General features: G+C 35.8%; 1 protein-coding gene across 1 annotated transcript; it reads left to right on the top strand.

Moving 5' to 3' along the window:
* The first annotated feature begins 134 nt into the window (after positions 1–134).
* LOC108950569 (fibrocystin-L-like) lies at positions 135–12,626 on the top strand. Its single transcript, XM_018816527.2, has 26 exons — positions 135–280; positions 595–752; positions 1,476–1,624; positions 2,052–2,176; positions 2,580–2,726; positions 3,158–3,271; positions 3,467–3,685; positions 4,043–4,206; positions 4,589–4,673; positions 5,024–5,173; positions 5,458–5,623; positions 5,847–5,964; positions 6,018–6,155; positions 6,465–6,602; positions 6,772–6,963; positions 7,300–7,417; positions 7,635–7,724; positions 8,001–8,128; positions 8,429–8,571; positions 9,076–9,173; positions 9,594–9,752; positions 10,235–10,466; positions 10,695–10,953; positions 11,475–11,601; positions 11,971–12,116; positions 12,330–12,626. The coding sequence occupies exons 1-26, from the start codon at positions 271–273 to the stop codon at positions 12,546–12,548; spliced, it is 3,792 nt and encodes a 1,263-aa protein (XP_018672072.2). The 5' UTR covers positions 135–270; the 3' UTR covers positions 12,549–12,626.
* The last annotated feature ends 305 nt before the right edge of the window (positions 12,627–12,931 follow it).

The following is a 12,931-nucleotide window of genomic DNA, read 5'->3' as shown; positions in this document are numbered from 1 at the left end:
TATGCAATACGTGTTATTGGTGTGCTACTAAGAACATTGAGCAGAATTTTCAATATTCATTTAATGTTTCATTATGGCTGGTGGTGCAGTATTAGAGATGTAGGTCGTATTCATAACAGATGTTTTATCACCCACTCAATATGTAATCAATGTATTTAAACAGGAACTCAATTTACTAATGCCTCAAGTGTTAAGATTCAAGGCAAAACATGCGGCGTACTTACATTCTCTTCCACGTACATCACATGTAAAGTCCTAACATCAGAAGAGATGCCAGTTGGTAAGAACTGCTGGCATTAGCTTTGTAAATATTTAAAAATTTTAGGGATTTCTTTTTCGAGTGATCTATTATTGTTCTCCTTTAGGGCATCAATGTAGTTTCTGAAACTAAACCTTAAAGAACTGGGTTGTGTATTTAAGATAGCCATACCACATTTTTAAACACTCCTCAAAATGTAAAATCATCAACAGGCTGTTTTATGTATATATATGTACCTCTAAATCTCTGTTATTTTATATATTGACCTCTAAATAATTGACTCTGTCTTAAACTTTCTATTCTTTATTACTAATCTAATTCACCTATACCACCAGCAACATATGGAGAAGTGGTAGTCAATGTTGCACCTGTGGGAAACGCCCTCGTGGAGATCAAAAAGCTTACCAACCGATACTTTGCTCTTCTTCCTCTTGTCTCATCCATCTTACCAACATCAGGATCAATTGCTGGAGGAACCAAACTAACAATCCAGGTTTGTTTGCAGCATTGTGATCGGAAGGTTTATCTTGGAACTGTGAGCTAAAGGGTTTAGTGGTTAATGCTATTACCCTTGAGTTTACCTTGAACATGACTGTGATTGCTCCAACCCAGCAGTCATTAGTGGGTTGTCTAAATTGCTAAACGACTATGTTGTAGTGAGTTCGGTGCTTACTGTCTGAAACCTATTAGATAAACAAAAATAATCATAGGCTTTATTCAACCTAAAACGAACGTCTCAGTAAAACACAATAGTAAAACTAACTCAACAGTAGGACTTTACACCAGTACGAGAAATATGCAAAAAACACAGGAATGTTAATAGGGCACGTTTAAGTGTACGCGTCACACAATAATTATTAGTGTTGCCAAATGGGCCATAACATTTAGTTTAACTCAGTGGGGCATAGAACTTAAACACTATCACACTTACCATTAAGCACATATTTATTTTTGGGGAACATGATGCTAGCATTGATTGCTTCCACCTAGTGGTAATCAATAACACCACATACCTAGTAACTCCTAAGTTGTATGAAGTGTATAAAATTTGGCACCCTAGAGCTATACTTTTTAAGAATGATAAGTTAGTGATGATTGTGTATATTGACCATCTATACATCTAATAATATTCACCCACAAAGTTACATACATGGTAACTCCGGCCACGCGAGGAAAAAAGTAAATTATATTTATTCTAATTATATTGTACGAACAGGGTTCAGGGTTTACAACAAGCAGCAAAGTCATGATTGGAGCGGAAACTTCATGCACAGTGATAGCAGATGAAAGTAGTTATACAAAGCTTGTGTGCACAACTCCTGCAGTAGGCTCTGCAGTCAGTGGTGTAGTGAAAATTACACAAAGGTAAGTTTGATTCTATTTGTAAACATTCCCTAGAAAAAGTAAAACTCATACCCATATTTTTAATTCTTTGTTTCCTCTGACCTTAACATAATTTTACATACATATTAATTTATTTCTTCAATAAAAGTACTGACGGTCATATTAATTCTTTGGTAAAATCTGATAAATAAATGGGAAAGTGGTAACCCTCTTTCTTAAAATAAACTCTGTTGAAAAAACAAAAAGTTTTGTTTTTTTAAAAGATAGGTTGTTCATTTTCTATTTATCTTAACAGTTTAGTGGTTACTAATAGATTGCAGCACCCTGAGTGTTTAGAAAGTGGCCAACTTTGGTCTAAATCTCAGGTCCCATGGCATGCCACGGTGTAGGACCTCACCTACATAGAACAGAAATACTAATACAAAGTAAAACCTTACTTTATATCCAGTGGCCAGGTAGCAACATGCACATTGTGCGACTTTGACTTTGCTGATGCATCTACACCAAGTGTAACAAACCGCAGTGAGACAACCACGGATAGGTCCAGTGTTCCCATGGTTATAAATGGAAGTGGTAAGAATCTTATGTACTGTTAAAATCATGTATTGATTTGTCAACACTAGAGTGCAGGAGCATTTACGGCTTGCTTGATTAACTGATGTTTGTATTTTATATTAAACTGTTTACCAGTTTAAGTGTATAGCAATTTATACAGTTGCATAGTGTTATAACAATTATTAGGAAGAAAAAACTATCTTTTCAAGTCATCATTAAGCAAGATATAAAGTGGTGAATGTACAATTAAAGAAAATTTATTCACCCGCAAAATTATTTTTTTGCAACAAGAATATGTTTTATTGTTAAATTTGTTATTGACCAATAAATAGTATTCAAGTTGCCATATAACAAAAAAAAACTGAAAGGTTTAAAAAGTAGGAAAGGTTAAAAAAATTGAATCATTTTTTTAAAATTTTAGGGTTTGGAAATACTGTTGGTGATGTCACTGTTACCGTGGGAACCGTTAATTGTGTTGCGAGCAATGTCAGTGATACAACAATCAATTGTGATATCGGAAGATTTGCAGCTGGTGACAATAACATCGTTGTGCATATTGCTGGAAAAGGTGGGTAATAAAATACAATATTACTTTAATTAATATTTCTGTCAAACTTTATCAGTGTTTTTGGCTGAAAACTAGGATATTCGTTTGGTAATCTACGAATTGGAGTCGTTTCCAGCAGGATTGGAGCAGTTTCCGTCACTATATATCTGGCGCCGTGGCAAAAAAACCCATAGGTTTTGGGTTTAAGACACCTCGCTGCTACTAGTGGGGTATGTGTTCTTGGCCAAAGCCCCTTTTCCCCCCAGTGTTTAATAATGGGCTGTCAAAATTGTCAACCATACAGAAAAAACAATCACCACAAAGTTTAAGTCGTGACTGTAAGCTGGCACAAGATATAAAACAGAACAAACAATCGTGTAATAACGACTGTTGTTTACCGGCAACGCGTGATAAAGCAAGTTATAAGTTTTTACAAACTCGAATTTTCACAGGTAATGCAAAGTTTTCAAACAATGCTGATTCAAGCATCAGCAACCCAGCTCTTGTTGACAGCCTAACACCAAGTAATGGGAGCACAAATGGTGGAACCAAACTTACAATTACTGGTATGGTGTGAATTATTAAGATCTATGTATTTAAACTAAACAAGATAAACACAGAAAAGAAAGTTTTTACGATCACTTATTAACACGCATTTGATGTGGATACGTCAAGTTTATTTAAACACAGTGGTATACACAATAAATGTGACTGCATTAACTACGACATAATAAACAACTAAATTATGAAATCACAAACAGGTAATGGGTTCGTTAGCAGCGATGTTTCGGTTAAGATTGACGGAACGGAGTGTCCAATCACGTCATCTGACTTTGGAACAATTATTTGCACACCAGCCGCCCATTCTGCTGCAATGGTCCCTGTCAATGTGAGATCACGGGGAATCGACTTTCCATCTATGGATTTTGAATATTCAGCAAAAGCGACACCAAGTGTGAATGCTGCAAACCCAACTGAAGGTAATTTTTATCGAAATTAAAAACAATTTTTAATTTTATACAAAAAAATATACCCAGAGTTGTCTGTATACATTCCTGACCATGGTTTATCAACGTTGCACACACGCATGTAAAACTTTTACAAATAAACATTAGTTAAAGAAAATCTGCCGAGAGTTTATGAACTTTGTGCTCACTTACTCTTAAGCCTAAGTAGGTTAAGAAATATTTTAATTTTTTAATTAAATTGCTGGTGCCAACTAATTTACTAACTTTAGCACCAGCTTTTTTAAACAGTCGTATTGTATAATGGGTAAAATTTGCTTGTTGCACATGTAATTAAATTGTATTCAATGTTAAACTTTGTTAATTTTCCAGGAATGTCTGGTGACACTCTTAGATTAACAGGCACTAGGTTTGGTACCTTTGATAATGATGTGGCAGTTACTGTTGGTGGAGTTGCTTGCACTGTTACAACTGTCAGTGCCACACAAGTGGAATGCACATTGGGATCGAGGGAAGGAGGAACCGCTCCTATAGCTGTATGTGCTTAATATACACTGTAGTATATATCAAACTATGCTTAAAACATAATTTTATATATGTGTCTGCTCTGTATTACTCTTAAACTGTTATATAGTAGGGTCAGGAAAGATGGGACACCTTTTCTTTCCATTTTTCATCTCATTTGGTAGTAAACAACACCTAAAGCAGCATTTTAAAGATTTGGTTATTGCTTTAAGTGTTTGGTCTCTTAAACTCGGTACCGAGTTACCACATTTATACCTTTGTGGGCGGTTATTAGATTAGAGTGTTTGCCTATGAGTTTGTGCGTTAAATATTCTTTCAATTATAGCTGTCTTTGTTCTGCTGATACCAAGTTAATTTTTGATGTATGAAACTGTTATCCAATTTTAATCTCAGGTAAACGTTGGTGCTGCTGGAGACGCAACAGTTTCAGCAAACTTCAGTTACATTCTCAGTGTTTCAACTGTTGCTCCATTGGAAGGTAACATATCGTTAATTTTTATTTTTGATAACAAAGTTTGTGTTAAATATCCAAAAAAGTTTTTTTTAGTGTACAAAAAATAATTACAACATAGCAACAACAGCTTTAGTAAAATAATATGCAACTTTTTAAATATGTATGGCTGCTTTACCCAGTCTACAGATAAATCACTTTTGGCATGTCAAATCACTTAGTGCAAGTAATTTATTACAACATACCTTATAGTAATTAAATTTGTTGTTTTGATGCCGGATTTAGATTATATATAATTTTGTAAAGAAAGCTGTTTTAGATTTATAACATGAACAAAGTTAACATTTACAAATTTTGTTAAATTAATACCATTGCAGGTAGCTATGGCGGTGGTCAATTACTTACTGTAAGTGGACAAGGGTTCTCAAACAATACAGTTATCACTGTTTGCGGCAACGCATGCATGGTGGCAAGTGACACCAACATGCAAGTTGTTTGCCACACTCCATCTAATGATAACAGTAGTGGTAAGTTATGAATAAATGAATGTAACTTATTTATTCTCGCGCAGCGTGGCAAGGACAGTTGTAATTTATTACATGGATGTTTTGATGCATACATGTAATGTCAGCTTTATCACAGATGTAGCTATGTAAGTGATTATTTTTTGGAAAATAAGCTCAAAACCCTTTTCGCAGCATACCATCTAAACTGATTCCCCAATACTAGACTTGCTAAAATCTTTAGTAACACTATAACATTATAAAATGCTCTTTGAGACAAAAGCTGTTTAAAACTTTTGCTTTCACAGCCACAACTGCTTGCGACATTAAGATCGCAAACGGTGACGATTCTGTCACCCACATCACACAATATGAATACAAGACATCATTAACACCTAAGGTCACGAGCGTGAGCCCATCATCTGGTGGAACTGCAGGTGGAACTCGTATCACGATCACGGGATCTGGGTTTCAGTGAGTGTCTCATGTAACTGTGGGATCTTAGTGTGTTTGTATGGTGTGTAAAGAGATATCCATGTTGAAACTGGACTTTGAGCATAATGTGAATACACGACATGTGTCTGGTGTATAAGGCATCCATGTTATAACTCGAGAATGAGCATGAGGTTCATGAATACACCATGTAATTCTGGTGTGTGTATGAGCACACTCATAATGAAATTTCATAAATTCTTAGGCTTAATGGCGTGACACCAACCGTAAAGATCGATGGAAGCATTTGTGACATTGAGAGTTCAACAGACACAAGCATTGTGTGTGTCACAAACGCACATACAGGTTCAAAAAGGGCAAAGGTACATTGCTGTACCTCAGAAAGTTGTTGTTTAATCAAAGTGTTCATTATCAGGTTGCAGTTACTGTTGGAACAAACGGAATCGCAACTCAGGAAGTCGCCGACTTTTATTACATTGATAAATGGTCTTCCATCTTTACTTGGGGAGGAACCACCGTTCCGACCACATCAGATTTTGTTGTCATAAATAAGGTAACCATTTTGCATGAATTTAACAACTGTTGTTATCCAGCCACGCTAGGATAAAGCAAGTTATACTCATTCATTCATTTTTGGTCAAGTTAACATAAATAATACTTTTTTTCTGTAACAAATATGTGAAAAAGAACAGCTGATATCATGATATCACAGTCCATAAATAAACACATAACACACAAGGACAAAAACGTCTGTTTGTTCCAATCAATAATATATTAAGTTCTTTTATAAAACCTTTGTTCATATCTCTATATATATTTTCCAATGATTATGTTTTTATCATTCATATTTAAAATACCTCAGGGCCAAACTGTCTTGCTCGACACTGACACTGCTGTTCTTAAAATGTTGTTGATCAACGGAGGGGAACTTATATTTGATGAGAAAGATGTGTCTTTGAAGGCTGAGAACATTCTCATAACCAATCAGGGAAAACTCCAGGTTGGGTTTAAATTTAGATGTTATCATGTGTGTCTGGTGTATAAAAGATACCTATGTTAAAACTCGACAGTAAGCTTGGGGTGTATGAATAAACTATGTGTGTCTGGTGTATAAGACAACATCCATTTTATAACTTGAAAGTGACCAAGATAAATTGTTTAATCTCTAGGTTGGAACAGAGGATGCTCCGTTTCAACACAAAGCAATCATAGAGATGCACGGTCACTTAAGGTCACAAGAGCTTCCGATATATGGAGCAAAAACATTAGCTTTGAGGAATGGAACATTGGACCTCCATGGAAAGTTTATTCCACAGACTTGGTCAAAACTTGCAAGCACGGCTGAAGCTGGTGCCACACAGGTGTAGGACTGTTGTGTATTTCATTGCAATTGTGTGCATCTTTGATGAGGTTCAAGACTCAATTTTTAGTAGTCTACTTGGGAAGTACTGGGTACTATTAAATTTAATCTTGAACATTTTTTATTTGGTGTTATAACTCAGTGACTAGGCACTTGCATTGTAACTGAAGAATTCTATACTTGATACTAATACCATTGTCCGCATCCGTGTGCTTGGGCAAGACACTTAACATGCATGGCTCCAACCTAGTGGTTACTAACAGAAAATAATAGATTTTGTTCCATCAAAAGCTGTACATAGGCTAAAACATCATAACTAAAGTTTGTTTTGCATTAGATCACATTGGAACACTCAGTTACTTGGCAAGTTAATGATGAGATTGTCATTGCAACAACTGGTCTACGTCATTCACAATCACAAACTGAAAAAAGGTCAATTTCTGCTATATCTGCTGGTGGGTTATTAAGGTTATCTAATAATTGGTAAAGCACAAAAAATTATAGTGACCTGGAAGTAGTTCTCATTTTTGTTTTTTTAATTCTATGCTTCATATATGGTGTTTCTATTACTGTATTAGTATGTAACCAATTTGACAAATGACATCTTTGGTTTCATTTATTTTTACTGTTAGATAGCCAGTTGGTATTTTTAAATAAAGGGTTCTCTTTCAGATGGAAGAACACTCAATTTGACAGCTGCTTTGAATTACAAGCATCTTGGTGTAAGTGAATCATTTGGAAATCACACAATTCATTTCAGAGGTTTGTTATATTTTGCTAATCGTGATGTTTGGTTTATGTTAGAGGTGCGTCTGTTTCTATCGCGGACACACTGGTCAATTATGGGTTGTCTCAATTGTCAGCCTACAGAAAAAATTCAACACAGGAAAAAAAAATTTTCGCGAGAAAACTTATAGTAAAGATAACTTGTAAGCAGACATAAGGTGTATAAAACAGCACACCCATGTTATAAGTTCTAAAGTTGCCCTACCAAGCGAGGATAGGTCACATTCATTCAATTTATTGTGATATTCACAGCTGAGGTTGGTTTGTTGACGCGTAACATTGTCTTTCGTGGTTCGGATGATCATGTATGGCACGACGACATCCCTGCTTGCCCAGATGGGTTCAACACTGGACAATTTGCAACACAAACTTGTTTCCAGGTGGGTATGATATCTACCATACAATGCACGTTTCTGTAGAAAGTGTATAAATACACCACATGTGTCTAAAATAAGACACCCATGTTATACCTCGACAGTGAGCACAGGGTGTTTTGATGCATTAAATTCGTCTTCTGTATAAAAATGCGACAATAGTATTACTTGACAGCGAGCATTCTATGAATACACCATATGTGTCTAGTGTATAAGAAGACACCTAAATTATAACTTGAAAGAGTGTGAAAGTAACTAAAGTTCTCTTTTATAAACTTCATCATATTATGCCCAATATGCATCCAGGGTCGTTTTGGAGATGAAACCGGTGCGGACCAGTTTGGAGCTTCTATTATGATGCACGCTGCTGATGAAAGCAAAGGAACTGCACTTGCTCGTATTGAAGGAATAGAAGCAACTTATGTCGGTCAGGCCTTTAGATTAGGAAGGTAAGTATGTTGTCTGCCCCAATCTTTTCAATACTGTCTTATTTACCTAAAGTTTTACTAAACCAATTCCCCTTAATGTTTTATAAACTCCCAAGAATTGTATTAATTCCTGAAGTGTTCCATATATATTATTTTATGTGAATGAGGTTCTCCGTATGGCATGCCTTGGGAGCTAGGATTTTTAAAAAAGTTGGCTCATTACCCTAGCATTTTGTATGTACATTTTATTATATATAGGGGGGTTCTTAGAGCATGACATTACATTGGAGCTGGGGACATTGATCCATTACCGCTTTCCAAGTGTTTGTTGACCACCTAGCTTAAATTAAAGTGGTTTCTAAGTGTCCTCTATTGGACCACTAAGCTTTTTGTAAATTTATTTGACCCTGATGTAACAACAACTATATTTATAATCTTGGCAAAAAGTATTTAATCTTTATTTGAACTCCACTTTGGATAAACTGTCGGCAAAAAAAATTTGCATGACGAATCATTTGAATACAGATATCCAATTCATTTTCACCTGATGGGTGAAGTAGAGGGGATGTATGTTAGAAGGTGCTCCATCCACCGCTCATTCAACAGAGCTGTCACTATACACGGTTAGTTACTTCAACTTTAGAAGTCTTAAGTAGGTTTCTCAAGCCCTTTGTAGTTTGCTTTGTATACGGCATTGTAGCCATTCTATTAAAATAAACAATTTTATAAAAAAAATTGTAGTTTGTTCATAGTAGTATATAAATATAAAATATTTCATGGTGTATTTTACAGTACAGAAGCAAAGCTAAAAAGGCCTTATGCTGGTATTGGAATGTTTATTTTAATAGAATGGCTCACATTTGTTTATTAACTGTACAGTTTTGCCCTCTAAAACATCAAGAGTCTTTTTATGACTTGCTGGTATATAGTTTGTTTCACAACATATTATAAAATGCTACTAGTTATAATCTACATAAAGAAAAAGTTGAAATTAATAGTTTCATAAACCTGTGTGTATTGTCCAACTTTCTACTTTATCCCAGGCACTCACAACTTGACTGTTGAACACAATGTTGTTTATGATGTCATGGGAGGAGCCATCTTTATTGAGGATGGTATTGAAACCAACAACGTCATTCAATACAATCTTGCCATCTTTGTAAAACAGAGCACATCGCTACTTAATGATGATGTCACACCAGGTAATGAAAATACCATTTTACCTGCAAACCATTTATAACCAACTTAACTTGACTTTTGTCTTAGGTGCAACAATACCAGCATAGTTTTGGTATTAATTATCTCAACAAAAGTTTTTGGCAGCATTTTTTAGGGACTTTTTTGTAATAATTACTTACTACTATAACTTTTTGACCACATGAGTGAGGTCCTACAGAGATTTGGGCCAGAGTTGGCCCATTACCAGTTTCCCATCTCTGATCGACTTCCAAGGCATGCCTACTTAATATTATTACTATTCTGTTACTTCTCTCTTTACACTTAGTTTTTTATACCAGATAAGCTGTTGAAAGATTTTTAACATATTACCGTTACTTATTCTGTGGTTATGAACTTTTGTTTTGTTTAATATAGTGGTATCCCTAATGCGTATTTTTTGCATTTTCGTTTTATGCTGATGACGTGAGTAATTCAGCTGTTTAACTTTATATTGTTTCTATCCCAGCTGCATACTGGGTCACCAACCCTAACAACATTATAAGACACAACCACGCTGCTGGAGGAACTCACTTTGGTGCATGGTACAGAATGCACACCCACCCCGATGGTCCTTCATTTACTCCATCTGTTTGTCAAAAGAACGTTGAACTTGGGCAATTCGAAAACAACACGGTTCATTCACAAGGATGGTTTGGTCTTTGGATTTTCCAGGACTACTTCCCTAAGCAAGGAGGAAGGTATGTGTATGTGTGATGTTGTGTGTGATTCAGTTCTCTATTCTATAATAAGTCCGGCACCAAAACACAGTGTTAGGCATGCCTGCTTCTAACTCTAACTTATAGATTATGGGTTTAAGGCACGTCGCACATCAATTATACACTTACATATTTTGTTAGCTGAAGATTTTAATCTAGATAATATTTTCATCAATTGAGATAAACCAACTTCTGTTTGCAATTACTTAGATGTGGTTCAAATGTGCCAAGTCCTGCCCACTTTCGTAGCCTTACAACATGGAACTGCGAGAAAGGGGCAGAGTGGGTGAATGGTGGGGCTTTACAGTTCATTGATTTCTTCATGGTTAACAATGAAGTAGCTGGCATGGACCTTCATTCTATCTCAGGAACTAAATGGGGTGAAGAAAAAGGGGCTGTAATTAAAGATGCGGTTATAGTTGGTTACTCTTCAGTTGTTTCATCAAGTTTCCAAACTAATACTGGAATTGTAAGTTGCCGGAATGAATCTCATATTTTTAAATATTGAGGTATGCAAGTGCACCTAAGCAGTGCTGAATTTTTGCACGCAAAGCTTCTGGAACCTAAATTTCATTCAAACAGTGAAGCGGTTAAATCTGTTTTATTATAAACTGTCCCAGAAACTTTATATTTAAACAGCGAGTTTTTGAATCCCATTGGTTTTTAACAGAACTCCAAAATGGGGCACTGATATCTTGGCACAGTGGGTAAAAGGCCAACAACCTAGAGGCATCAGGTTTAAGGCTGTTTACCCATCACACAAACATAAATAATTTAAATTTATATGTTTTAAACTGTAAGCTTGTTTTAACAACTGTTGTTTTGTCGCTATATCCTGTCTTTCCGTACAAAATACCTCAAAATCTTCGCTACCGTAATCGAAGAGATAAGTAAAAGTAATTATTATTATTATTTTGCACTACACTAGTTTGGGACTTATGGCAAATAATTAATTTTTTTATAATTTAATATTAAAATATTTCTGAACAGGTTATGCCAATGAATCCAAAATTATTAATTGATGGAGCAGAGTTCTACAACTTTAACAGGGGTGGCATACCATTTGGTGTTGGTGGATCATGTTCTCTTTGTGGTGGCTACTACTACTGGACTCAACGTGAGTTATGTGGTCTGTGGGGAATCTTTGCTTAAGCCCAGTGGTTACTAATAGGTTGTCATAGCCATACAGAAAAATAAATAGTTTTGTCCATTGATTAAAGAAATAAAACATAAAATTTTAAACTGATTTTGAAATTCTCCAGTTTTGTAAAATGCAACATGTGACGTAACATAGAGTTCATGGTCTACTTTGTTTTTGAGTTGCATACCTTTGTCATATTACATATTGGCTTGATTTTTGAAGGTCCACCAGTCCGCAAAATTTGTTTCAAAATTAAACCGACACACAAGCTAAAAAGGTTGAGAAACACTGGTGTAAATCCAATGATCACAAGACCTTTAATATTCTGACCTAAAATGTCCGCAGGTTTGTCATTCACCAACGCGAACAGAAAGTTCAGGTTCCGTTGGGAGCATGAGGCTGCTATCCTGGACAGAGATGGAACTTTAACTGGAAAGGCATGGTCTACACTTGTTCCAGCATCTGGTCTACTTGACCCTATTGATTGTGAGGTAAATTGGATCAGATCTCACTTTAGTATGGGTGACACAGTGATTATGGGGCGCGCCTCTAACTCAGAGATTACAGATTCAAGGCTCGTCAATGCTACCACTATGGGCGTGTATGTCATGGGCAAGACCTTTAAAGGCAACACGACTGTCGTTTCCGGCAACTTGAGGATGAAGCAAGTTTTTTTCATTAATTAATATAAACTCCTGTTTTAGGTTCAAGAAGGCCCTACATTTTCTTCTGGAGTAAAAGGTGCTGTTTGTGATGAAGGAGTAGATTTCCACAGGTTTGCATTGAACAGTCCTGTGCCAACATCACTGAATGGAAAGAACTTAATCTTTACAAACCAACACGGCAATTCCACATCCCGGTACCTCAAAAAACGTCTTACCCATACTTTTGGTAAGTGTTTTAAGAAGTTAACATGCTTTTAAACCTTGAACACAATTGAATTTTCGCATAATAGTTATTTAACAATGCTGTAAGGCATAAGAATGTTAATCAAAATTAGTTTATTGTTGAATAAATGTGTTTGCATCAGATTTTGATACAGCTTATGCCCTCTGTCAAGTTATTACATGGGTGCCTTCTTATACAAAAATAAAAGGGCTGTATTGTCCGGCGCTGTGGCATAGTGGTTAGCGCGCCTGCCTGTAACCCAGAGGTAATGGGTTCAAGGTTCGAGGCTGCTACCATTGTGGGCGTCTGGTAGACACTTAACGGCAGTTGCTCCAACCCAGTGGTCACTAATGAGTTGTCCAAATTATCAGCTATAAATAAAAAATGAAAAAAAAAACAAAAAACAATCACCCACAAA

Source organism: Ciona intestinalis, unplaced genomic scaffold, assembly GCF_000224145.3.
Source record: "Ciona intestinalis unplaced genomic scaffold, KH HT000271.1, whole genome shotgun sequence".
Classification (NCBI taxonomy): domain Eukaryota; kingdom Metazoa; phylum Chordata; class Ascidiacea; order Phlebobranchia; family Cionidae; genus Ciona; species Ciona intestinalis.
Note: the sequence above shows the minus strand (reverse complement) of the source record. Positions and strands in the feature narration are given on the sequence as shown.